Source organism: Myiozetetes cayanensis, unplaced genomic scaffold, assembly GCF_022539395.1.
Source record: "Myiozetetes cayanensis isolate MyiCay16 unplaced genomic scaffold, myiCay2020 scf6-25, whole genome shotgun sequence".
NCBI lineage: Eukaryota > Metazoa > Chordata > Aves > Passeriformes > Tyrannidae > Myiozetetes > Myiozetetes cayanensis.
In genome coordinates, this window is record NW_026087853.1 from 54245733 (window position 1) to 54273348 (window position 27616).

General features: G+C 61.9%; 1 protein-coding gene across 7 annotated transcripts; it reads left to right on the forward strand.

Annotated features, from left to right (window-relative positions):
* The first annotated feature begins 144 nt into the window (after positions 1–144).
* SYT7 (synaptotagmin 7) lies at positions 145–26594 on the forward strand. 7 transcript variants are annotated; one of them, XM_050335666.1, is made up of 13 exons: positions 145–434; positions 10579–10682; positions 12888–12967; positions 14135–14266; positions 14804–15010; positions 17523–17891; positions 19614–19739; positions 21834–21969; positions 22353–22623; positions 23026–23195; positions 23587–23701; positions 23785–23984; positions 24633–26594. In XM_050335666.1, exons 1-13 carry the CDS (start codon positions 404–406, stop codon positions 24735–24737), a joined length of 2046 nt encoding a protein of 681 aa, XP_050191623.1. In that variant the 5' UTR covers positions 145–403; the 3' UTR covers positions 24738–26594. The 7 variants fall into 7 exon arrangements, with proteins under 7 accessions (XP_050191623.1, XP_050191625.1, XP_050191624.1 ...); XM_050335668.1 differs by lacking the exon at positions 14135–14266; XM_050335667.1 differs by lacking the exon at positions 19614–19739 and having other exon boundaries at positions 146–434.
* Positions 26595–27616: the final 1022 nt, after the last annotated feature.

Below are 27616 nucleotides of genomic sequence, written 5' to 3' on the forward strand. Positions count from 1 at the left end.
CGCGGCCACCCCACTCGTGTCCCCCTCGCCGCGCGCATCCCCCCCTCCTCCCCTCCCTCCTCCCTTTTCCCGGCGGCTGCAGTTTCCAATCCCGCCAGCAGCGAGCAGCAAGTGGCTGCAGGACCGCGCCGCACACGCACCCGCACACACACACACACGCACCCCCGCACACGCACCCGCACACTCGCGCACCCCGCAGCAGCGGGCGGCCAGCACGGGCTCCGCGGGGCTCCCAGCCCGCCGCCGCCGCATGCGGGGCCTCCGCAGCCCCGCCGCCGCCCCCGCCCCACCACCCCCTCCCGCCACCGCCATCGCCCCCGCCGCCGTCTGATGAGCCGCGGCCCCGCCACACCGGGCAGCCGCCGCCCTGCCGCCCCGCCGCGCCCCGCCACCGCCCACCACCATGTACCTGCACCCGGAGGCTGCCGGCTCAGGTGAGCCCCGCGGGGAGCCGGGAACGGGGGACGGGGACCCGCAGGACGCAGGGGACACGCGCCGGGGGGGTTCGCTCACCACCCTCCGCCCTCCGGGGGGGACAGGGTGGCCGCTGCCCCGGTGCTCCCCCCCCCCCCACACTCCGGGGCGCCTCGCCGGGAGTTCGGTAGTTTGGGGAGAAAGTCATTGTCGCCGGTGTGGTCGCGATGCGGAGGTGCTGGAGCCAGCGACACCCCACACCTGGCGACATCGCGACGCCTCCGGGAGTCACCAGCCCCCCGAAAAATCTGGGATGAGCCTTCAGTGCCGCTGGGTTCAGGCACCCGGATAACATCCAGGGATCGCCTCATCCCTCCAATCCTCGTCCTGCAGAGCTTCTGAAATCCCGGAAACCACCTCTGAACGCCTTCCATCTCCCGGGGGCTGCACCCCCTTCTCTGCCCCCCGGGTGAGCCCCGAATCCCACTGGGTGCCAACATCCAGACAAACACCCAGGGATCAGCTCATGCCTCTGATCCTCATCCTGCAGAGCTGCTGAAGCCCCGGATATCCCCCTCCAGGGACCCTCCAACCCCCGGGGACAGCACCCCAATCCCCAGTACCCCAACAAACCCCCAGCCCCCGTGTGAGCCCCAGATCCCGGTGGGTAACGGCATCCGGACTAGCATCCAGGGATCACCTCTGTCCTCCTTGGGATCCCCCAGCCCCATCCTGCTGCGCCTTTGGAATGACACCGGGACACGCAGGGGTGGGCGGCTGGGGAAGGGGCTTCCTCACGCGCGGATTTGCTGAGCTCATGCTCCGAAGGCACCGGGCGGCCCCACACCGGGAAATCTGGGACGCTGGCGGGGAGGTTTTGGGGGTGTGGAGGCACAGGGATGCTGCCGGAGCTCTGCGGATCGCCGGGGCCTGGCAGCCGTCCCCGGCCGTGTCCCGGGGCCCGGGAGCGGGCAGAAGGACGGCGTGTCCTGCGATGGCGGGGCCGCAGGGACAGTGGGGACGGCGGGCGCGAGCTGCAGGTGCCAGGCCTGCGGGAGCCGCCGGCTTGGAATAGCAGTGGGCACTGTCCCCCGCGGCGGGTCACAGCGTCACCGCTGCCCGGCGCTTGGCAGCTCCGACAGAGCTGCCTTCGAGGGCAACTTCCCGCCCGGCCACGGGCTCGGCGCTCCCGGCGGGAGCGGCTCCTTCCCGCGTGACCCCGCAGGGATGCCCGGAGCGCGGCTCGGCACGGCTCGGCCCAAGGTCACCCGGCGAGTCTGGGGCACAGAGGGGACGCCGGGCTGTCCCCACCGTCAGCGCTGCCCTTCCCTCCCTGTGCCCGGCGCCTGCTCCCCGTTATTCCCCCTCCAAACTTTGCACCTGCCCCCGATTTGTCCCCCTCGTCCCTGCTCCGCATCCCCATCGGCGGCCAGTGGGACCCCGACGGCTGCCCGTGCCACTGCTGACACTTCTTGGCAGCCTGGAAGCTCCAGAGGCTGAGTTTTGAGCTGCGGCATTTGGGGGAACAGATCCATGTCCCCCTCCCCAAATACCGTGCTCCCTGGCTGCTGGGGCTCCCGTCACGTGGGAGTTTTCCCACGTCACTGGCGGTAGTGGCTGTGCCGTGGCACCTGGAGCCGTGAGGGGCTGTGGTGGGGCAGGGGGTGCACACACCTGTGCCAGCACCCGACCGCCTTTGCCGGCTTTTCCCAAGTTTTTCCACCCATGTCCGAAGTGCCTGGGAGATTCCGGGTCAGTCCCCTACCAGTAGAGGCTGGGAGGGTGCCTGTGGCTCACACCCCTGAGGGATTTGGGCTTTGCCACATCTTGACAGGAAGCGACCCCCCTCGTCCCCCCAAATCCCTGCCCGAGGTGGCACCAGCCTCGTCCTCCTCGTCCCCTGCTCCGTGTCACCGTGAGGGGACAGTGGCTGTGACCCCTGGCACTGGCTGCGTTTCATGGCGGGGGGCAGAAGACGCCATGTGGGGAAATTCGGGAAACTCTGGTGCCCAGGGAAAGGTGGTGATGGGGGGGGGGGGGCAACATGGAGCTCGGAGGTGCTGCTGGGGGTGTCTGTTTTGGGGTCGGAGATGCCCATGGGAGTCTGGTCCTGGATGGCGAGGTGTGTTGGGAATTAGGACCGAAGCGCCAACTGGGAGGATTTTTTGGGAGGTCACAGAGGGATGTGCTGCTGGGGGACCGTCTCCCGTGTCGGGATCGCCGTGTCCGAGGCACTGGGGCTGCCAGAAAGATGCCCTCTGTGCCACAGGGACAATGTCCCCCTCGCTGCCCACACTGCCTTTGGGAACACCAGGAAGCTCGTTCCCCTCCCCTGCAAGGCCGGATCCCCCCATCCAGCCCTATCCCCGCTGCTGGCACCAGCTGTCCCCTTGAGGGGGGGAAGCTGCACCTCCAATGCTCCAAGCAGGTGGCGGGGGGCCCTGCTCCCGCTGTGCCCATCCTTCCCGGCTGGAATGATTCTGAGCAGAGCCGCGCGGCGGCTGGAGGTGGTGAATCAATAACCAGGCAGCTGCCTGTTTTCCCCCCGTGCTGTCTCGGGGGATGGATGGATAGATGGATGGATGGGTGGATGGAGAGCTCTGCATGCTGGTGCGGCCCTGAGATCACATACCCAACGCCCGGGGCTGGGATAAGACCCGGCTTCCAAACTGGAACACGCCGAGGTGGGAGGCTGGGAGGATGATGAGGAAGCGTGACAGGCGGGAAGGTAGACAAAGAGCGGAGGGCTAGCCCTGCCGGGAGCCAGGCACCTGCTGCAGCCACGCGTCCCGCCACGGGCAAGGCGCTGGAGCTCCAGCCCCCCCTCCCCACGAGCCCCCATCCTGCCGGGATTTGGGCTTCACCTCCCTGCCAACCCCTCTGCTCCAGCAGTCCGGAGCATCCCCCGCCGCCTCACTCCACCCCTTTTTTCCCCCCGGCAGCTCCAGCCCATTTTCCGTGGCAATGGGGTGTCCATGCAGATTCTGAGCCCCCCAGGGTCGCTCAGAATTCCTTCCTTCCCACCAATTCCAAGCTTTTCATCCTCCCCACGCCCATAGGATCCCACACGGTGACGTGTCCGAGGACCCCGTGTACGGCTTGGGAACAGCAAGGACAAGGATTCGGGGTGGGTCATGGCCGGGCTGGGAGGTCTCACTGATCCCCCCCATTCCCCGATTCCAAGGAGCAAGAGAGGAGCTGGAGGCGGCTTTTCCAGCACTTGATCTCGCGGCTTTTCCACCTGCCTGGGAAGGGAGGGGGGAGCGGGGAATGAAGACAGATGCAGATAATATCGCTGCCACCCCCTGGCCCCCGGGGGCTCAGCTACGATATCCATTATACATGGATTCGGGGAGAGAAGGGCTCCCAGAGAGCCGCTGGAGCGCGGGAATAATGAGCAGAGAGACAGGGTGGAGAGGGGGGATGGACCCCCCCTGCTGCCTTTGGGGGGCTTAGGGGCTGTGTGGGGCCAGCTTGGGCTTGGGGCATGGCGGGTTGGGAGGTACCAGGTGGAACGTTCCTCATCCCTGGGGGTGCCAGACTGGCCATGGCACAGGGATGCTCTGAGCCCACCTGGGAGCTTGGGGGGCCCTCCTGGCACCCCAACCCTTCCCGGCGTTCCCAGCTGCAGGAGGGAGGGAGAGGGTCACCTTGGGGCGAATTAATGAGGTTTGAAGGGAAGCAGCCAGTCATGCCGACAGATGCGGAGCCAGTGCAGTGGCCGAGGGATGGCATGGAACAGCTTCCCGGATCTCGGCCTTTCGAGGGGGGCACAGTGTCAGAATGCGCCTTGGGGTGCTCTGAGTATCCATGGAAAGAGGTGTGAGCCTTCTGGATAGGTCTGTGGAACACTGGTGGCTGCAGGGGGTTGATGTGTTCTGTCCCCACTCCCCCACAGATGACCATCCCTGCTTCCCATGGATGACCACCCCGATCACCACAAACAACCATCCCCATGTGTCCCTGGAGGATGCAGGCCTGGGATCAGCTCTACTGGAGGCTTTCCACCAGCCCCACCTTCCCCCGGCACCTTCCCACCCCCGTGTCCCCCATCCTCCCTCTGGAGCTTTCCTTGGCCCTTTGATCCCTTCCTCTTGCTCCTCTCTCCGCTCTCCGAGCTGCGCTTCTCCATCTTTCCGTGTGTGCCCTTCCAACCTCCCTCTTCCTCCCCCAGTGCTGCCAGCTCCCTGATTTGGGGGCTGTGGCATCCCCCCATCACTGAGCTCCCTGCAGGAATTCTGTCCCCATGGTCCCACATGGATCCCATGTGACATGACTGGAGGGCACTTCCCAGGGGGAGCTGGAGCTGGGAAGCAGGCAGGGAGCTGGTGGGGTTGGGATGGGCTGCACAGAGGCTGCTCCCTCCTGTCCCCGGGGAGCCTCTGGCTCTCTGCCTTCCCTCTCTCCCGCTGTCACCCAAAGGGCTCAGGAATGATGGAGAGCCCAGGGGCGGGAGGCTAAGTGGTGACAGTGCGGAGCTGGCAGTACCACTCAGGATGAGAACCCAGCCTGCTCCTCGTGCCCACTACCAGAGCCAGGACAAGATTCTGTGCCTGGAAAAGCAGAGCTAGAGGTGCATCCAGCCCCAGATTCCTCGGGGCTCCAGGGCTCATTTGGGGGTAGGGATTACATGGAGCACCAGCCTCACCGAGGGATGAGAGGCATCCTGTCAGGAGCAGGGGTTGGAGTGGGAAAGATGGCGAATGGAAATCATGGGAGCAGAGGGGGTTTGGGGGTCTGGATGCTCCTCGGGAAGAGGGACACGGTGGGAACCACAAGGCAGAGAAACCACACGGCTCTCTCCAGAAATCCTCAGCCAAAAATAGCCCAGCACCGGCAAAGGAGCACATTCCCATGCCAGATTCTCCCTCCATCCCCAGTTCCTCACTGCAGTGGCCATGGGACAGGTGGCACCAGAGCTGGAGGGAACAATCCTTGTCCACCAGCAGGCTGGGATAGGGAATATGGTGCCATCCAGATGGAGCAGCACAGTGTTTCGGGCTGGTGTTCCCGGTGCTTTGGGCTGGTGTTCCCAGTGTTTCAGGCTGGTGTTCCCTGCGGACCGGGAATGGTGCCGGTGGGCTCTGCCAAGCGAAGCCCCCCAGGACCGGCAGCTCGGTGTGGGGGAGGTAGAGCCAGAGGGATTGACAGCTCCGGGGGATGGCCAGATGGCTGGATGGAGAAGCAGATGTGTACGAGGGATGGATGGATGCAGAGATTGATGGATGTGTCAGAGAGGGGGCCGTGCGGATAGACAGACAGATGCACAGATGGAGAGCAGATGCGGCTTCCCGTCCCTCTCACCCCGGGACACCGCTCCTCTCCCTGAGCCTCATCCCAGGATTCTGCTGAGACAGCAGGATGGCCATGGGGCTCCTGAGGATCCCTCGTGTCCACAGAGCCCCTGGGACCTTCTGGGCAAGTGCCACATGCAGACCCAGCTGTCCCAGCCCTTCACCAGGCTGGATCAAAACATTCCCAAAATGCCCGTCGGGCTGTTTCCAGGGATGGCAACAAAGCCTCGTCCTCCCCTTGGATTTTTTTACACATCTCACAGGCACTCTGTGTCCATTCCTCCTCCCTCTACCTGAACCAAAGGCTTGGATTTCACCTGCCTGCTGTTCCCACGGGGATCCTGCCCCATTCCCACCCTCCCCACTCTCGAGATCCTGCACAGGAGCGAAAGCTGCAAATTCACAGCTTTTCAGCTGCATCCTAAAAATAAGAGGTTTGGGAGATATCGAGCAAATGAGTGGGAGGATAATAAGAGGAGGAATTAATGGCCTGGCGCCAGGAAAACAGCATCTGGGGAGCCCCAGCGTGAAAACGTGGCCACCTCATTCCTGGCCTCGTGGCCACCTCATTCCCAGTCTCATGGCCACCTCATTCCCAGGCTCATGGCCCTCCACCCCAGCGGCACAAGGGGATGTTGATCCAGGCAGGATCCCTTCACATCCACCAACCTGCTCCCAGCACCCTCATCTGGGCTCAGCATCACATCCCAACCCTGGTGGAATGTTGGGAGCAGGGGGATGTGCCGCTCACTTGGCACCTTCTCCCGCTCCCCTTTTCCCAGGAACGTGTTTCCGCTGCCGGTTTGGCAGAGCTGGATGCCTATGTGGCAGCAGCTTGGCTCATGGAGACGTTTTTCCATGTGGAGCTGCTGGCTTTGATCACCACTTCCAGGGAGTTCAGAGGGAGCCGGGGCTGGGAAGGCTCCCACAGCTTTGATTCCCTCCCCGGAGGACTTCGCATCCATGGATTTCATCGCTGGACATGGGAGTGTGGGGCTGGTATACTGAGAAGCTACCAGGGAGATGCTCTATCTGTAAAACCTGGGAATTTTGGGATCTGCACCCAAAAGCACGGCCCTGAGAGCCTGGGCAGGGACATCCCAACGGGACACCTGCGGAGAGGTCAGTTCCAGCCCTGGTGCTGCAGCTTTTTCCCGCCACTCATACAAAGCTTTTGTCTCTCCAGGAAGGTGTTTTCCAGCCTCTCCATGCTGTGTAGGAGCTTTCAGTCGGGAGAGGGCCTGGATCCCTCCCTGGATGCCCCTCATGGGGCTTTTGCCCTCCTGGTGCTGCTCTGGGGCCATGAGCTTTGGTTGGGGGTCACAGGACTGCCCTTGAATGGGGTTGGATGCTGGGATGGGCACAAGGACACAGGGAATCAGGGCAGGGAAAGGGCTGGAGACGTCCTTGAGTGTGAGGGTCTCACTGTCCTGGACATGAGTGTGCACAGGGCCACGGAGACCACAAAGACACCAAGGTACCAAGGACACCGAAGTCACAGGGACACTGGGATGCACAGGGACACCGGGATCCACAGGGACACCGAGATCACAGGGACACCGAGATGCTCAGGGACACCAAGCTGCCCAGGGCCACACAAACCCACCAGGATTGCCGAAGCCATTGGATGCACAGGGCCACAGAGATGCTCAGAGCCACCAAAATTCCCAAAGCCACCAAGGTACCCAGGGCAGTCAAGATTCCCAAATCCACCAAGACTTCCAAAGCCACCAAGATGCCGAAGGTCACCAAGGTGCCCATGGCCACCAAGATGCTCAAAGCCACTGAGTTGAGGCCAGAGTTCCAGGGAGAAGGATCTGGGAGTGGCTGGGACATCCCCGGGTGTCCCCAGGCTGTGCTGTCAGCACACGGGTGTCCAGCTGTGCCACAGCCCCTCACCCACCACCCCGGCACGTTCCCAATCCATCGGCATCAGCAGCTCTCGCCTCCTCCGGGCAGATCTGGGCGGATCTCTGGCTTACACACTGCTCTGGAGGGCTAATCCCACTTGGATCTCAGCACCTCTCCTTGTGCTGGGGTCGGGTTTGAAGTGTTTCCTCACATCCACAAAGGCCGGCGCTTGCTCCTGCTCCAGAGGCAGCTAATCTCGAGCCTGCAGGAGCAGTGGATAAAGGAGGATGGGCACGTGGCAGAGGCTGGAATCACAGCCACCATCCCTGGCTCCCAAATATCCCCCATCTCCCACTCCAAGGTGCAGGGTGTGGGCACAGGGCAGTGTGGGGTGGGGGTGTCTCCTGCTTGGCCAAGAGGTGTGTGTAGGAAAGGATCCACCTTGGAGACTTTCTCCATGCATCCAGGACCCTCTTCCCGTGGCACTGTGACCCTCTTTCCTGTCACAGGGACCCTCTCCCTGCACCCAAAACCATCTCCCCCCGGAAAAGGGACCCTCTCTCCCTGCACCCAAAACCATCTCCCCCCGGAACAGGGACCCTCTCTCCCGGTGCAGCTGGCTCCTGTTCCCGCAGCTCCGCACAAATCCCCCACTGGAGAGCTGAGGCATTAGCGAGCCAGGTAATCCCTTCATCAATAACCGGCTGGAAAAGTGGAATTATATCCTGTCAAGTGGCATTGGATTCTGATGAAAGAGCCGCAGGGATGTTCCACCCCCTTCCCAGCCTCCGCGATTCTCTTCCAGCACGTGGGACGGGACAGGGAGACCCAACCCCTTGGAGCGGGACGTGGGATCTCTGTCTCATGGATACCCCCCTCCTTGTGCCGGTGGGATGAGGCAGGACCAGCAGAGGGCAGGTGGGATTTGGGGGTGTGGACCCCCACAGTCCCACCCGGCCGTGTCCCTGCTCCCGGCTGGATCCGCGCAAGCAGCCTGGGAAATTTATGGAAGGAGAGATAGCGGCGGCGTAAACACTCGCCGCGTTGTCACCTTGTCACCCCCCCCCTCCTCGGGGCTGACACTGTGGTGCCACTCAGCTCCCCGTGCCCCCCCGCACCCACACGCTCCGTGGCATTCCCTTTCCAAGCATTCCAAGCGGCGCCGATACCCCAGACCGCGCCCCAGGGTTGGGGACGCTCCGGGAGCTCCAAGCGGCTCCGGTTCTTTAATTAACCAAGTGCTAATTGCCTGGAAAACGAGCCATTTATGTCCTGCTGAGGGTGGCAGCAGCCGGGGGGCTGGAATGGCTCCCCTCGTCCTGGGGACACGGCTGATGGATATGTATTCCCACCGGGAAGGGCTGGAACCTTCCTTGGACACAAGGACATCCCTGGAATCGCTTCCCCACCCTGGGGACATGGCTGAGGGATGAGTGTTCCCACCGGGAAGGGCTGGCCCCCCCTCCCCCTGGGGCAAGGGGAACATCCCCAGGCAGATTCCCGCTGGTATATCCATCAGGATTACCGGGTGATGCCAGGCTTGGCGGCACCTTGGCACAAGGAATTTGGCCCCTGGAACTCACTAATCTCCCTCTGCGTGGTGGCTTCTTTTCCTTCTCCTTTGATTCCCTCTCTGCAGATTAATTTGGGGATGAACTTGACCCCGCAAGGAGCGAAGGGTTTATGGAAGGTCCGGGATAAGCTAAGGGGTCACCGTATTCCCAAGTTGGATCAGAGAGAGCCAAGGGGACTGAGGTAGCGACTGAGGGGGGTCACCTCCAATCCCAGGAAACCCATGTCTCACTTGAACTGGTCGGGATCCCAAGGAGGGGGTCCCAAGCCCTTCCCACCGGATCCAGCTCTTTCCATTCCCCCAGCAGCTTATCCAGCTGGGGTTTATAAATGTTTGAAATTAAGGGCTGGTCCCAAATTCCCTTCTAGGCAACAGTTGCTATGTGAGTTTTATACACAGGTTCCTCGTGATCCGGGAGCGAAGAAGGAGCTGCCTTTGGATGGAGGGAGCGCTGGTGGGACCCCCAGCCCTGGTCCCTAAATCCCCCTCAGGATCCCACCCTTATCCCACCACCCTCATCTAATTCTGAATGGATTTTTGTAAAACTCCTCCTTGGGGTCACCATCCCCTTTCCTCCTTTTTATTCCGAGTTGGGGGCTGTGGGTGCTTGTCCAAGTGCCGGGGTGGGGGGTAGATTCCAGAATCCCAATCCATCCTCCCAGTCCCCTCTGACTCACCCCGGCCCCAGAGCCGCCGGCAAAATCCGCTACAATAACAAAGGTCTGCGGGTGAATTAATTATTAACCATTATTGTTTAATATTTATACCACAGCACAGCTCCCGCCGCTGCTTCCCAACTCCATGGACACCCCCCATCCCAGTGGTCACCGCAGGCTGCGAGGTGTCCACAGGGATGTTGTGGTGGGGTCCTACCTGGAATTAAGGCCCAGCTGGTTTGGGGGTCCCACTGGACCACCCTGAGCCACCTTAGATCCATATTCATCCTCCCACAATTCCAGGGCCATTCCACAGGTTGGGAGCATGGCTATGATGTGCTGGATGCAGTGGAGAGGTCTCCATCTGTTTTTTGGGGTCCCCATGGTCATACCGGGCAGGGGAGATGCTGCTGCTTGGGGCAAATCCGTGTGGGATTGGCTGAGCCAAAGGCGGAATACTGACAGTGGGGTGGATGCAGGGCATGGATCCAGGGAGGAACTGGGGGTTGCTTGTCTGGAGGGGAGGGAAGAGGAAAGGGAAAAAAAAAGGGGAAGGGGCTGGAGAAGGTGAAAGGATGAGAAAAGGATTAGGAAGGCAAAGAGGAAGGAAAGGAGAAGGGATGGACAAGAGGAAGCCTGGAAACTGGGAAGGGGAAGGAGCCATGTTTTCCCTGCCTCTCCTTACCCAGCTCTCCTGAGTGCTCTCGGTGGGAGCTGCACCTCCACTCCCAGCAGGAATACCCTGGGAAGCTCATGTGACCATCCCCCCGCACCGTGTTTTGTCCCACAGGGAGCCCCTCCCGGGACGTGCTCCTGGTCTCCGCCATCATTACCGTCAGCCTTAGTGTCACCATTGTCCTCTGCGGGATCTGCCAGTGGTGCCAGCACAAGATGGTGAGTCCCACCCTTCCCTCCTCCCTTCCCAGCCTGGGGGTGATTCCTGCTGCCGGGGATCCCCAGAGCTGCCGGCTGTGGCTTTCCCAGCTGGAATAATGGAACTTTTGGGTGCTGCCGTTCGTGTGGCACAAAGGGAAGTTTCCAAATATATGGATATATATTGGTGACGAGCCAAAACGAGCTGGCCCCTGTCCTGCTGGGCACGCTCCTGCCTGGAAAAGCCCCGTGGGAAGGTGGCCAGCCTGTCCCTGGCACCACGAGCTGTCTCTGCCGCCCGCTTCCCACTACAATTCCCACTGTGGATCGGGGCAGCGGTCCCTCCCTTCCTCCTCCTTCTCCTGCTCTCCCAGGAGCAGGATGTGCTCAGCCACGTTTCCTTCACCATCGGAATCAAATCTGGGTCAAGTGCTCCGATGGCAGCAGTGCTTCCCGTGTGGGAGATGCCCGCCCTGAGCTATGGGAAGGCAGCATTCCCCTGGGAACGGCAGAGGGGATCAGGCTGGGGATAAGGCAGTGTGGGGGTGGTGGGTGGGAAGAGGCTTCCAGGTGCCATCCAGGAGATCTGGAGAGGTAGGGATAAGCACTGGAAAGGAGGAGGATGAACTGGCAGAGGAACAAACAAGTGTAAATTGACTGGGAAGGAGAATCCCAACTGGCCCTCGGCAGCGCCCAGAGCTGGAACGGCTGTGTGGGAATGACGGCCAAGCCCGGCGGGGCTGGCTCTGGGATGTGCCCACAGGGCCACTACCGGGAGGGCCATGTCCTCACGAGCCCTGAGCCGGGACAGGGATGGGCCCAGGGCTCAGGGATGACTCCCTTCAGGATGGCCTGTGGACATCCAGGCAGATTGGACATCCCTACAGCTCCTGGCAGGATGAACCCTTGGGCATCCAAGGTCCCTGCAGATCCCAGCACAATTAGCCCTTGGACATCCAAGAAGATCCAGGTGTTGCCCTGCAGCTCCCAGCAGGATTAGCCCATGGGCATCCAAGATCCAACATCCCTACAGAGTCCAGCAGGATTAGCCCATGGGCATCCAAGGACATCCAACATCCCTGCAGCTCCCAGCAGGATTAGCCCATGGGCATCCAAGATCCAACATCCCTACAGAGTCCAGCAGGATTAGCCCATGGGCATCCAAGGACATCCAACATCCCTGCAGCTCCTGGCAGGATTAGCCCCTGAGCATCCAAGGGAATCCAGGTGTTCCCCTGCAGCTCCTGGCAGGATTAGTCCAAGGGCATCCAAGTTCCAACATCCCTACAAGAGCCCAGCAGGATCAGCCCATGGGCATCCAATATCCCAGGGTTAGCAGGATTAGCCTGTGGACAGCCAAAGACATCCAGATGTTCCCCTGCAGCTCCCAGCAAGATTAGCCCATGGACATCCAAGGACGTCCAACTTTCCTGCAGCTCCCAGCAGGATTAGCCCATGGGCATCCAAGATTCCTTCAGCTCCCAGAAGGATTAGCCCATGAGTATCCAAGGAGTTCCAACATCCTGGCAGCTCCCAGCTGGATCAGCCCATGGCTGCCTAAGGACACTGTGCCAAGAGCACAGGTGTCTCAGCATTCCAAGGAGTCCATTCCGTGTGGAGCTGCAGAGGCTGGGAAGGAGGAGAAGCAAAAAATATTCCCATTCCCTGGGCAGGCTGGATGCAGGGGGAATGCTCTCAGCTCCAGGCCCAGTGTGATGGAAAGGCTGGTTCTCCACCCCATCCTGCTGTGGGAGCTGCTCCCCTCCCATCTGGAGCCTCCTCAGCTCCCAGTTGTTGGCTAATTGGCGCTAATTGTGCTCTGGGCTTGGAGAGTGTGGAACCTGTCCTGATTACCAGCCCCAGTTAGGAGCCAGCTCGGGCTTCATTATCCCACGGCAGTGCTTCTGGGGCACTGGGAAAGGTGAACTCAATTAATCCAGCTTCAATTAAGCCTAAAATTATCCACTGCTTCCCGGTGAGACCTTGGAATGGGACCAGAGGCAGTGACCGCCCTGTCCTTGGGGTGACACGGGCACGAGCCCCCAGGGATCATGGGATGGAGCGACTGGGAATTTTGCTGCTTGGATGGGTGGGGTGGAGCCTGGAGACTGTGAGGGAATAAGGGAAAATGCAAAATCCAGGACAAACTCACCAGGTGGTAGTAGCTCCCATCCTTTACTGAGATGCTTCTGGGATGCTCATTCCACTATCCTGTCTTTTCCATAGGGAAAGCGCTACAAGACTTCCCTGGAGACTGTGGGAACTCCAGATTCCAGCCGAGGCCGCAGTGAAAAGAAAACCATCAAGTAGGTGCCAGGACTGGGGGGGAGAGGAAGGACAGAGGTGGCCATTCCCTGGTTCCCCACTCCCAGTGGGAAAGGGGCTGTGGGACACTGGGAGAGCTGGTGGGTCTCTCCTGCATCCTTGCATATCCTACAAAGCTGTGGAATGGAGCCACAGGAACCTCAGCCCAGGGATGCTCCAGGTCTGGGCATGCAGATGGCTCTGCATCCCATGAGCATTCCGTGGAGGAAGGAGAGCAGAGCTGAAGTGTCTCATGGCTCTGGGTAGGGAAAGAAGTGCAGGGTTGGAAGCTGGAGGGCTCTCCTGGATATCCCAGATCTGGTGCTGCCTCTGGAAACCCCCCACAGGGCTCCAGGGAGCAGGAAGCCAGACCAGCAGCAGGGAAATTGCTCCTGCCTGGAATAAGGCTATGGTAAACCTCCTCCCATGGTGTCATTGGGGTGCAGTTGTCTGGGGTACCTTGGGCACCTGGACACTGCTCCCAGCCCAGCTGGGATGAGCTGGAAGTGGAGCGGGAAGCACATCCCCTCCTGAATCCCGGCACACGCAGTTTTCCCTCCCCAGCTCCAGCACGTTCCGTACAGCTGGGATCACCCCGGAGCCGCAGGTGGGCACTGGCGAGGGGTGGGAGGGCCAGGCAGCGGTGGCTTTTCCAGTCTCCCGGCGGGGAGCCTCTGGGCCCCCAGTCTCTGGCACACAGATCTGATGGCTTCCCGGAGCCAGGAATTCCAGGCTCCATGCCAGCAGCAGGAAGGGATCCGGAAGGGTCTCCGACACATGGTTAACCAAGCAGGGTGCACTTCCAGAACCTGTTGAGGAGGCAACATGGACATACATGGGAATGCTGTGACGGCACCACACTTGCTCCTTAATTCCCACCATCCTTCTCTCCTTCCCAGCCGGTGGAGCCGCCCGCTCCTGTCTCTCCACAGTTCTTCCCTGCTCCATCCATCCATCCATCCATCCATCCACGTGTCCGTGTCCGTGTGTGTGTGTGTGTGTGTGTGTCGGTGTCCCAGGGATGGGCAGCCGCACTCCTTGTCTCTCTCCGCAGGATCCCGGCACTCCGGGGGCGGAGCGCTGCTTTGCCTTCCCCCTTCCCACAGGAATTCAGCTTCTCTCTCTTGTATTTCCCTTTTCTTTTCTCCCCTGGAATCCGGCCGCTGTAGCGATCTAGACAGAGACTTTTGGAATAACAATGACAACACAGTGCAGCAGAAATGGAGCTCCTACCCTCCCAAGGAGTTTATCCTAAACATTTCTCCTTACGCTCCGTACGGTGATCCGCGCCTTTCCCTCAAGTGAGTCTCTCCTTGCCGGGTTTGCTCTGTGTAGTATTTAGGCAGCACCCTCTCACCTTCCTCCTCCAGCTCCTCCTCCAGCTCCTCCTCCTGCTCCCAGGCTCCCCGCATGCCACCCCATGGGCCTCCCCATGGAGACGAGCAACCCCTCCTTCCCGCTTTCCCGGGGCTTTCGGGGATGTTCCCCCGGGACGGGGTTGCGCGTTGGGGGCACCCCCTCGGTTCGGGGTCGGGCTGCCGGCGAGCGGGACCCCAATTCCCGACCCCTTCCCCATCTCCCCACTTTCTTTTGGATGGTTTTCCAAGGCCCCCCACGCGCCCCCTGGCCAGGCCCCCATTTTTTTTTTTGGCAGTGCTGATGTCTCTCTCTCTCTCTCTCTCTCTCTCTCTCTCTCTGTCTGTCCGTCTCTTGTCCGTCTGACTCTGTCACCCTCTCCCCTCATTCCCCGACAACTCCCGACCTCTCCCATGTCCGTCCATGTGTCCGTCCGGCTCCGTGTGTGTCCTGGGGGGTGTCTGGCCGCCGGCCCGGCCCAGTGGCTCTCTGTTATCAGGGGCCAAGCTGACAGCATCGGCCGCCTCCGGCTTAGCTGGGGACCGGCCTGGGGACAAGCAGCGGCTCAGCGAGGACGGGATGAGGAGCAGCATGTCCGCCCACAGCGAGCCCGGAGCGGGAAAGGCAGCACGAGGCCGCTGGCACACAGTGCAGAGCCACTTGGCCGCAGGGAAGCTCAGCCTGTCCAAGTGAGTGAGCACAGCACCGGCACGGAGATGGTCCCCTCCAAGGGATGCACTCGCATGGGGGCCACCGGCAGGTCCCAGGGGCTACCAACATGTTCCTGAGGTCACTGGCAGGTCCCTGGGGCCACCAAAAGGTTCTCAGGACCACCAACAGGTCTTCAGGGCCATCAATATGTTCCCGAGGTCACCAGCAGGTTCCTGGAGACACCAACAGCTCCTCTGGGCCACCAATATATTCCCGAGGTCACCAGCAGGTCCCTGGAGACACCAGCGGGTCTTCAGGGCTGCCAAAATGTTCCCAAGCAGGTTCCTTTGGCCACCAATAGATCCTCAAGACCACCAACAGGTCTTCAGGGCCACCAACAGATGCCTTGGGCCACCAGCAGATTCCCAGGGTCACTGTGCCAAAGGAAATGAGGAGTTTCCCATGCTCCTGATGCTGTTTTGGCTCAGGGGGAGCCCCTTTAGGTGCTATGTCTGGCACATTTCGAGCTTTGTCTGATCCCAGCAGGAAGCAGCTCAACCTTCCCAGGGCAGGCAGTGCTACGCTGGTGATGGCCCAGAGGCAGGAAGGATTGTCCCATGTCCCCATCTCTCGGGATTGGTGCCATCTCCAGCCTCTTCCCTCCCCACGCTCCCCTGACCCAGTGCCAACATAACATCTGCGGCTCTACCGCCCCATGGCAAAAAAAAATCAGGAAAATTTCAGGATTGATCAGTTTTAGGGAAAATCCAAGCTTTGGCATGCTCAGGGTGGGGGGCTCAGTGAGACCCTCCACTGGGAAGGCCGTAGTTCTGCCGGCTGGTGACGGGAATGTGTTGGATCTGGGCTCCGTCCTGTGTTCCTGGACTCTGCTCCGGTTCTCCTGTGCCAGGATGTGGCAGCCGGGACATCCTGGCAACAGCCCCAGCACCCTTGGAGAACTTGGTGGTTCCCAGGCTGGTGTGCTTTTCCAGCATTGTCAGTGGGGAGAAAACCTATGGAAAAGGGACAGTCCTGCTGCCTGGGAGAAATTCCAAATGCCCCCAGAACTGGTGGCGTGATGCCAGCGTGCTCCAGTTGGGAACCGGGAGCAGGAGGGAGAGGCAAGGAAGAGGGGGAGCTGTATTCAGACTTGGTGGAGAAGTGAATTCCCACTGGGAATCCGGAGAGACGGACAACGGCCGGCACAGGTGTCCAGGGTAGGGTTAAGGGCGTGTCCCGTTTTCCAGCATCCCTTTGGCTCAGAGCCGTCGGGATTTGGGGCATGCTGGGGGTCCACACTGAGGGTCTGGGTGCTGTATCCCACTCCCGGTTCCACGGGATCCAGCCGAGAGAGGGCAGGGGGCGATGCCGCCTGGCATGACGCTGGCACAGCTCGTGCCTCCAGCTGGCGCGGGGCCCACGGGAGCCAGATTTAGTTTCCTGCGACTGAGAGGTTGTAAATTGAACTAATTTAGGATTCCATAGGAAAACGAAAGGAGGGCGGCGGCGGCGTGGGGTGGGGGGGCAGTGCCTCCAGCTCCAGCCATCCCAGCTCTCTGCTCCTCTCCACTCCCTTCCCTCTTCTCTCTTCCTCCCACCTTTCGCTCTTTCTTCACCTCTTTATTTTGGTTTTTGGAGCTATTTATCCTTCCCCTCCCATCTCTCTCTATCCCCACCGCTGGCATTGCACGATGGCACAGCTTTGTCCCGTGGCAACGCCGGGATCGGGATGAGGCCGGCAGGTGCCTCTCGAGGCGACTCCTCGATGGTCCCAGGGGGGATTTTGCCCCCTGGTCCCGTAGCCATGAGCATTCCAGGCTGCCACGGGCATTCCCGCCCGGCTGCATGGGCCGTGCCAGGCATGTGCTGCTTCCTCGCCGGCGTCCCACCCGCTCTTCCCGCTCTGGAAGCCGGTCCATCCCGGGCCGGGCTTCTCCGCTCTCCGTGTCCCACGGGAGCCGTGTCCGTATCCACCGTCCCAAAACTGGGAGCCTCCCACCTCGGGTATCTCCCCCTGGGGGCCCCCTGGCTTTCTGGAACGTTCCCACGGCGGGGATCCGGCCCCACGGCGCTGTAGGATCCCCTCGATCCCAGTGGGATGGGGACGCCGAGCCCCCGCGGCGCCGGCGCGGCTGCTGGGCTGGGAGGGAGCGGGCTGAGGGGCCGGGCCGGCCGGCAGCACGTGAGCGGCCGCCGCGGGATTTGCCTCCTCGCAGCAGCCTAATTCTCCCGCAGACGAGGTCGGGCGCCGGGAAGCGGAGCGGCAGCCGCGGGAAGCGGGTGGGCACATCCAGCCCAGCCCTGCCCGGCCCAGCCCCTCGGGGGACGCAGGACGGGAGAGATGGTGGCGGCACGAGCCCTCCGTGCCCCCGGCAAGGCCGAGCTGCGGGCGAGAGGCGGAGGATCCGGGCGCAGCTCGCACTGGCTCCATCCGGAGCGTTCCCTGCGCTGGGGCATCTTCTCTCTAACTCTCTTCTTTTCCTTCCTCCAATTTTGCCCCTTCACCTTCTTCTCCTTTCTCTCCTCTCCTCTGCCCTTCCTCTCCCTAAGTTTCGAGGACTCCACCCTGTCCACAGCCACTACCCTTGAGTATATCCCCACCTCAGCAGGCGATCCCAAATTCCAGAGGCCCCGCACGCTCATGCGCCAGCAAAGTCTGCAGCAGCCCCTCAGTCAACACCAGCGCGGCAACCACAGCCAGCCCACCACCAGCCAGAGCCTGGGCCACCTCCAGGCCCACAGCGGCCCCTCCGGCACCGCCGCCAACTCCCGCGGCTCCCGCGGCGGCCAAACGCGCCAGGGAACCTCCGCCGGCTCCAAGCAACGCATGGCCGGGGGCCGGAGCCGCTCCAACCCCGGCAGCTGGGACCACGTGGTGGGGCAGATCCGCAGCCGCGGCTTGGACATGAAGTCCTTCCTGTAAGTGTGTGCTCTCCAGTGCTCTTACCTCTGTCACCATCCCCATCACCTCCTCTGCTCCATCATCCTCTCCATCTCACTCTCCTCGGCTCCTTTGCCTGCTCCATCCCTATCTCCTCTGCTCCAGCCCTCTGCTTCATCCCTCTCTCTATCCCTCTCTCCATCCCTCTCTCTATCCCTGTCTCCATCCCTCTCTCTATCCTTGTCTCCATCCCTCTCTCCATCCCTCTCTCTCCTCTGCTTCTTCACTCCCCCCCGCGCGGCCGCTCATCCATCACGCCCTCGGGGACACGCTGCCCATTCCTGCGGGAAGAGCCATGTCCCCTCCATCCCCCTCCCGGGGTCATGGATGACCCACCCAGCTCGGGGGCCTCAGGGAAGGGTCCCCCAATTTGCTTTGCCATGTCACCGGCTGGTCGGGATACTGCACTCCTTTTCCATCCACAGGGAATGCAGGGGTGATCCAGACCAAGGGATAGCCACCGATGCTGTCCCCGAGGAGTGACATTGTCCCAAGGATTCGGGGAGGGGGTGGAGGTGGCGCCCGTGCAGGGCGACCGTGTGTTGGGTCCCGATATTGCTCCCAACCGGAGGATCTGTGTGATCCTTGAGCTCCTTAACCCCATCTCCTCCATCGGCGCTAGATTCCCAGCATCAAACCCCGGGGACTAATCCGAGTCCCGTGTTGTCACCGTGTCTCGGCACATGACAATGTCACTCCGCAGAGCCGGTGCCCCCCGGCTCCATCCTCCCCTAGATTCTCCAGCTCCTCCCTTTTCTCCGTTTGCCCCCCAGCACCCTGGAAAAAGGGATGCGGAGGTCCCAGCTGCGCCTCCCGCAGGCTGGGAGTGGTGCGAGTGGGACACGGGGACTGATCCTGCTCTTCCATGAGCTGGCACGGCACCTCCTGTGACAGGATTAGGTGGGAAACACCCTGAGAGGCACAAATTTGGGTGCCCATCCCGCTCCTTCCCGCACGGGCAGCTTTGGAGAGAGGGATGAACCTTCCTCCGAGCACCCTGGGGTGCGCTGGCCGCCACCCCCCCCTCCTCACCCCTCTCCGATCTTCCCTTTTCCCCACCGAGAGGTCCCTCCCAGCTCCATTTCCCGGGTTCCCAACATGGCTCCTCAGCCATCCCAAGGGTCACGTTCTCCCTGTTTACCGAGCCCTGGTGCCGCTTCCAGCCTAGAATTGGCGGAGGGGGAGCAGCCGCAGCGCCCAGACGTGCCGAGTCAGCGCGGAGGAGCCGCTGCCTTTTCCCACCACCTCTTTCCCGATCCATTGATTTTCCTTTTGCTCTGCTCACCCTCCCCGGCGCCGCGGCGTAAATGCGGCTCCGGATCCCAGGGAAGCTATTCCAGAGGGGGCAAAGAGCCTTGGACAGGGTACGGCCACACCCTCCTCCATGGAATGATGCTGGTGCCTCGCTCCTGCCATATTGTCCCTCATTCCCAGCTCCTCCGGTCACCTTTTCCCCCTTTCAGTAGGATTTTGGCATCCTCCGTGCCTGGACCAGTGGAGGAGAGGAATATCCAGGCGGGGGTATCCAGTTCTCTGGAGCTGGTGCCTTTCTGCCCACAGCCCATCCCGCAGGAGCCGGTGGGCACATGCCGGGTCCCCTCGCCGTGGTCCCGCCGACTCCTACCGGTTCCCCGCCTGACTCTGTGTTCTCCTCTCTCTTTCTCTCTCTCTCCCGCTGTCGGCGGGGCCCGCCCGGGCAGGGAAGGCCGGATGGTGGTGTTGTCCCTGGTTTTGGGACTCTCAGAGCAAGATGACTTTGCCAATATTCCCGACCTGCAACCCGCTGGGACGCAGCCGAACCAGGCGAACGCTCAGGGGGACAAGAGGTATGAGCGAGGACGAGACCGGTCCCGCAGGAGGAGGACACGAGGGCCCCATCCAGGGTGGAGGAGGAGGAGGAGGAGGAGGCTGCCCTCGTGGAGCGCCAAGGTTGGAGCGGCACACGGTGGCCCAGCGGGCACCGGGACGTCTGAGCTCTCCCCGTCTGAGTTCTGCCTCCGGAGCGGCGGCACCGAGAGAACTCCCCACCCCTCCCTCCTTCCTCCCCCTCCTGCCCTTCCTGGCGCTGGCTGCATGCGGGGGGACACGCTCGGGCAGCCGCGGGGCAGGGGGAACACGCGGGGATCGCCCCAAAAGGACGCCGCACGGGCTGAGCCGCGTCCCGTCCCCACAGTGCCGCCTCCATCCCGGCGGGACGGGCAGCATCCCTTGGGATATGGGGACACCGCTGCCCCTCAAGGAGCAGAGCGAGCGCGACGTGCCGTGGGGGACGCGTTATCTCCGTTGCCCTCGGGCATGGCACAGCCCCTCGCCTCCGGCTGCTCCCTGCAATCCCGGGATGCCAAAGGCTTGGCATCACACTCCGCTCCGGCAGGAGAGCCCGGCTGGCAGCGGCAGAGGGTCCGTGTGCCGCCGGGAGCGGCTGTTCATCCCCTCCGGAACACGAGGGAGGTGTAAAGCCGGCGGGCGCTGCTCGGCGTGCGGCTCAACTGGCACCGTTCTCGCCCACCGGCTATTTTTACCCTGCTCCGCTGGGTTTTCACTCCATCTTTTAACACTTCCCTCCCCGGCGTCGCGCTGCGCAGCCGATCCCTGCCGGGAGCACCGGAAATACCGGGAGCACCGGCAGGGCCGACGGGATAGGGGGGCCACCTGGGACACGGTGGGGGGTGGGTGGGTGGCTGTGACGCAAGACCCCGCTCCCGCTTCCCGCATCCAGGCTCCAAAAACCCATCCCGGCGCACGCATGGCCTCCCCACCTCCATCCCTGCTCCTCCCCATTCCCTGAGCTCCGCAGGATGCGGTGGGTCCGGCCGGCGGAGGGGACGCGCCCGGGCGGCCTCCGTTCTCTCCCGCCCGGCAACGCCACCGACCGCCCGCTCTTCTTCCTCTTCCAAACACCTCCTCCATCCCTGTTTCTCAGCTTCTTCCTTCCAGCCCGTCCCCGGCGGCTCCAGCCCGGCGCCTCGGCGTGTCTCCCGTCCCGGCGACCAACCGCTCTCCGTCCGTCTGTCCATGCCCTTCTCGCATTCCCTCCCGGCAGGTCGGCGCTGGATGACACCGCTCCTCCTTTCTCTTGCTCTTTCCCGCTCTCTCTCCCTCTATCCGTGACTTCCTGCGGCTCCACCGGCGCCTCCTCGCCCAGCGGCTCCTCCGCCTTTCATTTTCCCCGATTTTAACTTTATTTTCCCTCCCCAGCTGCAGCGGCCTCTCTGGTCCTTCCCGGGGGCCGTCCCGTGTGTGGTGTGGTGTTCACTCCCTGTGTGTCAGAGTGTGCTTGGCGTGGTGTGGCGTGTCCGTGGCATGTCCTGTGCCTTCCCGAGTGTCCCTGCGGCTCTTGGTGGTTTGTCACCATGTCCTGGCTCAGTGGGAGCATCCCGGGGTGCCTGTTCCCCTTCTGCCATGTACCTGTGTCCCGTTGTCCCTGTGCCTTGTGGCAGCGTGGCCTCGGCGCATTCCTGTCTCCATCACTGCTCTGTCTGGCTGCCTCCCGCCACTCCCAGCTGCCCACCCTTCCCGGCACCATTCCTGCCATCCGTGAGCCACCAGGACAGCGATCCGGGGGAGTCTCAGCCCCAGGAAAGCACACGGAGCACCCATGGGTGCCCACTAGGATAACGGGCTGCGGTGTATGAGGTGCAGCCAGAGCCACTGGTGGGGACAGGGACGTCCCTGCCGTAGGACATGGACGGTGTGGGACCTGCTGCTGTGCTCTGAAGGTCCCAGGGCACCTGCTGGCACCGGCATCGGGGCCGGGAAGCTGGTGGGCCACAGCCACCGATGTCCTGGCAGCATCCATTGGGTTCTGGCACAGCCCCGGCACAGTATCTGCTGGGGAAGGGTGCTCGAGGAGCCCCTCACGATCTCACCCTCAGCTCTCTCAGGCCCTCTCCTCCAAGGAATTGCCTCTATTTCTGCAGGTTGCCGGCCAGCGGCAAGGCCGTGAACATGGCGCCGGTGCCAGGGCAGCCACCCCACGACGAGTCCGACCGCAAGACAGAGCCTCACTCCTCTGTCTCCGACCTGGTCAACTCCCTGACCAGCGAGATGCTCATGGTGGGTGGACGGAATGCACCAGGAATGGGGTCTCCACGGTCGACATCCCGCCCCGTGCCAGAAGAGCTCTGACACATCCCATCCGCTCTGCCGAGTCCCCGTCGGCTCAGCGTGTCCCTGGGGCCGGCACGAGGGAGAAAGCGGGGCCGAACACGTGAGGGCTGTGCTGTCAGGAGGGATTTGGTTAATTGGAGCTCCCACTTCCCCAGGACGAGTGGCACGGAGCCAGGACTCATGGGAAGCTGTGGAGGCAGTGGGGAGAGGCTGATGGCCCCTGACAGCTGGCGGGGCAGGGGCAGGGGGTCGGGGTGGTGCAAGGCCGGGGGGATGGGGGTCCCCAGCAATGCCCGGTATCGCTCTCACCTTCCTCCTTCCCCCCACAGCTGTCCCCGGGCTCCGAGGATGATGAGGCCCACGAAGGAGTGAGCAGGGAGAACCTGGGCCGCATCCAGTTCAGCATCGGCTACAACTTTCAGGAGTCCACCCTGACCGTGAAGATCATGAAGGCACAGGAGCTGCCAGCCAAGGACTTCAGTGGCACCAGCGACCCCTTCGTCAAGATCTACTTGCTCCCCGACAAGAAGCACAAGTTGGAGACCAAGGTGAAGAGGAAGAACCTCAACCCACACTGGAACGAGACCTTCCTCTTCGAAGGTAAGAACTGGGGTGGACTGGAAGTGGATGGACTGACCCAGGGCAGGAACAGAGCCATGCTGGGACCTGGCAGTTCAGCTGGGCCCAAGCCACTGGTGTCGTGGCCATCAGTGGTGTTGTGGGCTGGCCAAGCCTGCAGGGCCAGGTTGGAGGTGTACCCTGTAGAGGGGACATGGGGGAAGGATGGGAAGGCTCCATCCCACCAACAAGCCCCCATGGGTGGGAATTAACCTGCCACCAGCCCCTTGGGCCGTGGTCTGTTCCTCATGCTCTGCCTGCTTCCAATGTCTTGCCATTATCATGGGGAGGGTGAAGGGGTGCCGGCTGCTCATTCCCTCTGGATCCTCATCCCTCTGGCTCCTCATTCCCACTGGCTTCTCCTCCGCTCTGTCTCCGACACAGGGTTCCCCTACGAGAAGGTGGTGCAACGGGTGCTGTACCTCCAGGTGCTGGACTATGACCGCTTCAGCCGCAACGATCCCATCGGAGAGGTGTCCATCCCGCTCAACAAGGTGGACCTCACCCAGATGCAGACCTTCTGGAAGGACCTGAAGCCGTGCAGCGATGGCAGTGTAAGGCTCTGGACCCACTCCCACCCCCTGGCTGAGGGGAGGTGACCCTCTGTCCCTGTGGTGTCCCGTCAGGACCACCCTCACTTCCTACCCCAACAGGGATGTTTTCTGCTGTTCTCCCCGATGAGACATTTCTCTTCCCAAAGCTTTCTATTAAGGCACTAAGTGGGTCCAAACAAGCTGTTTCAGGTAGATCCAAAATGAGTTTTCTCCTCCTCCTGCCTCCAGCAAGACCAGCGAACATCCCACCGGGGGTGTCCCCATTTCCTCCTGCCCTGATTTTCTGGGCAACCCCAAAAGCTCCAGGCAGAGAGTCCTATCCCATCACCCCACTCCCACCACAGAGCTTTGCGGGGTGTGGGAGTCCTCAGCGTGCCCATGAATCCCACAGGGAAGCCGTGGGGAGCTGCTGCTGTCGCTGTGCTACAACCCCTCGGCCAATTCCATCGTGGTGAACATCATCAAGGCGCGGAATCTCAAAGCCATGGACATTGGGGGCACATCAGGTACGGCCCCGGCCCCCTCCCAGCTCTGGTTGGCATTCCTGGATTCCCATCCCGCTGCTGAGTGGCTCTTTTCCCACCTCCAGATCCCTACGTGAAGGTGTGGCTGATGTACAAGGACAAGCGGGTGGAGAAGAAGAAGACGGTGGTGATGAAGCGGTGCCTGAACCCCGTCTTCAACGAGTCCTTCGCCTTCGACATCCCCACGGAGCGGCTGCGCGAGACCACCATCGTCATCACCGTCATGGACAAGGACAGGCTGAGCCGCAATGACGTCATTGGCAAGGTGGGGACACGGTGGGGACACCAGGGCCATGGCTGGGTGGGACTTGGTGGGCCTAAGTTTTCCCAGGAGAGCAGGAAATGGGGCATGAGGACCCATATCTGGATGGCTCCCAAACCCCTGGGACTACTCCCAGGGAATTATCCCCTCTGGATTTGCTGTACATGAAACCCACCCAGCTCATTGTGGGTGTAACGATGCCAAACGAGTGTAGTAATATCCGTTGTTACCACTTGATCCCAAAAACTCTCCAAAAAAAAACACATCAGTTGGGATAAATCCATTAAATAAAACCCCAGGTCAGAGCCACGGGCTGCCAGGGAGGGGCAGAGGTGGCAGCATTCCCGACGTGGGCACATCTGAGGTGCTGGTGGCATGGCTGTTCCCAGAGCACAGTTCCATGGACACACAGACAGAGTCCATGATATTCCCTTAAAACCCCACCACGTGGCACCCGCTCCTCGAGGTGTCAGATGCGGTGGCAGCTGACACACGCGGTTTTCCATATGGAAAATTTGTGGATAAAAATAGCCTGGTGCCGGAAAAGCAGAGACGGAGGAGTTTGGGGTTGAAGGCTGCAGCACCGGAGAGTGGGAGGGGGATGGAGGGGCCGGGAGCAGAGCCGCGGATCCAAGGACGCCATTCCCGCAGATTTACCTGTCCTGGAAGAGCGGCCCCGGGGAGGTGAAGCACTGGAAGGACATGATCGCCCGCCCGCGCCAGGCGGTGGCACAGTGGCACCAGCTGAAGGCCTGAGCCCCCGCCCCCGCGGGCTCGGGAGCCCCATTCCCAGCTCCCAGCCCTGCTCCCGGCGTGGGACCGGCGGGACAGCGGGACCCTGCGGTAGGAGGGCTTGGGAGCCCCCCCAGCCTCCCCCGCTCTCACCCCTTCCGGCTCTGGGGTTCCCAGAGCTGCCGCGGCCCCCTGGGCGAGGAGGTGCCAGAAGGGAGGATTTCCCCCCTCCATCCCTATTCCCACCGCCGGGCTGGACTTCTGCGAGTGCTTCCGGAGCCTCTCGACCCCTCCCCGGCCTCGTCCCCCCCTCCCTCCACCCAGTTCCAGGGGGTCAGGCTGCGGGAGCAAGAGGGACCCCCCCTTCCCATTCTCTTCCAACTCAATAAAACCTCTCCGAGCGTCAGCGTGGCCCCCCGCCCCCCGCCCTTCCTCGCCACTCCTCGAGCCCCCCGGGGCAGCCCCTTTCCCTGGGATCGGAAGCCATGCCACAGTTCCTTATCCAAAGCGGGCCCGTCAGTGCACTGCCTTCAGCCGCGTTTGATGCTTTACCTCCGTCTCCGGGCTCGGGGGGCCCACAAACCCCCCGTGGGGACCCCCCAGTCCCGCCCTCAGCCCCTCCCTGGGCAGGTGGCGGCCCCTCAGGAGGCTGCTGGGCTCCACGGAATTCCCTCTCCAGTCGGGATGATGCCGGGCCCCGTGAGCCGCTGGGGATAAAGGGTGGAGCGAACGCTGTTGTCCCCACCCCGGGCAGGCGACCTTCCCTGCACTGGCGGCATTCCCGCCCGGCAGGATCAGTGCCAGTAGCACCCCTGAGTTCCCCCGGGACGCGCATTCCCGCCCCACCGGGACAGGGATCCCCCCCCGAAACGGGGACAGACCCGAGGGGGATCGGGGGAGAGTGACAGTGGGGGTCATCCAGCGCGGCGGACGACGGATCATCCTCAGTCTTCCTGCTCCCACCGTGGCTCCCACCGCCCTTCACCCCTCCCGCGCCCACGGGGGGGACACCGACACCCCTCCGGGTACCACCGAGGCCACGTCACGATCGTCAGAGTGTCCCCCCCGTGTACAGCCCCTCACGGTGACACCGGGTACTTGGAGCGGGGGACACCCCCCGAGGTGCTCCAGGGGATTCTCTGCTGCAGGGAGGGGAACCTGCATCAGAATCCCTCAAAACCCGCGGGATTCCCGACTGCTTGGTCCCTCTTCTCGAGGGGCGACATCCCTGCCACCGTGGGGACAAGCCAGCTGGGGACACGGTGGTCGCGGGACAACCCCTCCCGCAGCCCCGATTTAGACGATTTTGGACAATCTGGAGAGAAAGTCATAATTCTGCTACTTCAGTAATAACGACGCTTTTAGGGACATTTGTATTTTTGTCAGATTCTCTCTTTTTTTTACCATAAAAGAAGAGATTTACACGCCTGGGGAAGGGGACGGAGCCGAGGGGTTTGTGCTAAGCCCCTCCCTCGCCCCATCTCGCTTTTCCAGGCCGGATTCCTCGTCCGCGGTCGGGCTTCCCGGGGAGGCTTTGTGTGTTCATTTTTAACTCTAGAGCTCGTAGCTGTGATCTTGTTCAGGTATTTCTCTTCTTCATGTGACAGTAACATCCAACTGGTGTGTAAAATACATCAAAAAAACAGGCAGGAAAAAAAAAAAAAAAAGAGAAAAATAATAAAGGTATAAAAACCCACCCAACTAAAGATCCCAGCGCGGCCCAGCTGAGGAGCGGCTGGAGCGAGGAGTGCCCGGCTAGTGATGCCAGGGAAGGGGCGCGCGGGTCGGGGCGTCTCCTTGGTGGAATCCTATTTTTGGGGAGCGAGGCCCCTCGTTTTCTGGAGGCAGGCCCTGCTCTCAGTAATAAAGGACAGTCAGTAACTGCCAGAGTGACTCGCCTCTGGCATCGCGGGAATGGGAGGCGGGATCCTCGGGGGCGGGTCCCGCTCGGATTGGGGATGGGAAACGTGGGTAAGAGGTCCCCCAGCACAGGGAGACCCCCAGCACTGAAGATCTCCCCAGCACTGAGCATCCCCCTGTTCCCTGAGCGAGGGTTGCCCCAAGCCCTGGGTATCTCCCCAAAACACTGAGGATCCTCCCCCAGCCCTGCATATCCCTCCACTCACTGAGTAATCCCCAATTTCCTGAGTATCCCCCTGAAAACACTGATTATCACCCCCCCCACTCACTGATTATTCCTCTCCACATTCCCAAGGTTGGGATAGGCCATGCTGGGGGGCCTCCTGGTGAAAGGGACACATTTTGGGAAGCAAAGAAAACAAGGACCCCCCTCCAAAATGTCCCTGTAAAGAAGACAAGGACAGCCCCTATCCTGCAGCATCCCGGGCTTTCCAGGAATCCTCTGGCAAATCCTGGGGCTTCGAGGGCAGTTAATGAGGGCTAATTAAGAGCAGCGCTGGGAAGAAGCTCCAAGGAGAGGTGAGTGGAAGTGAGGGGATCCTGCTGGGATTGGGATCCCCCTGGGGACTTCAGGGACGATGGTGACACCCCCAGCAGGGTGACAACTGGAGAGGAGACTTCCCATTCCATCCAGGCCTGGGATGGATTCCTTGGGACTGCAAGTGCTGGGTAGGGACTGGAATGTGGCTCTGGAGGGTGGGAAGAGGCAGGAAACCCTATCCTGGGTGGTGCCACAGGGAACGTGTCTGGGAGCCACCACAAAGGCTCCAGTGACCAATAAATAATTCAGCAAAATCTGCTCTTGAATAAATCAATGAAATTCTAAACGCTGGGATGGCAGGAGAGCCGTGTCTCCATGTCCTGGATGAAATCCCTCCAGATCCACCTTCTGGGCCTTGGGATGCAGGGGACAAAACTGTCTGCTGGCCACCCATGCCCTGGTGGAGGGGAGGTGGCTGGTCCCACTCTGGCTCTGGCTCCAG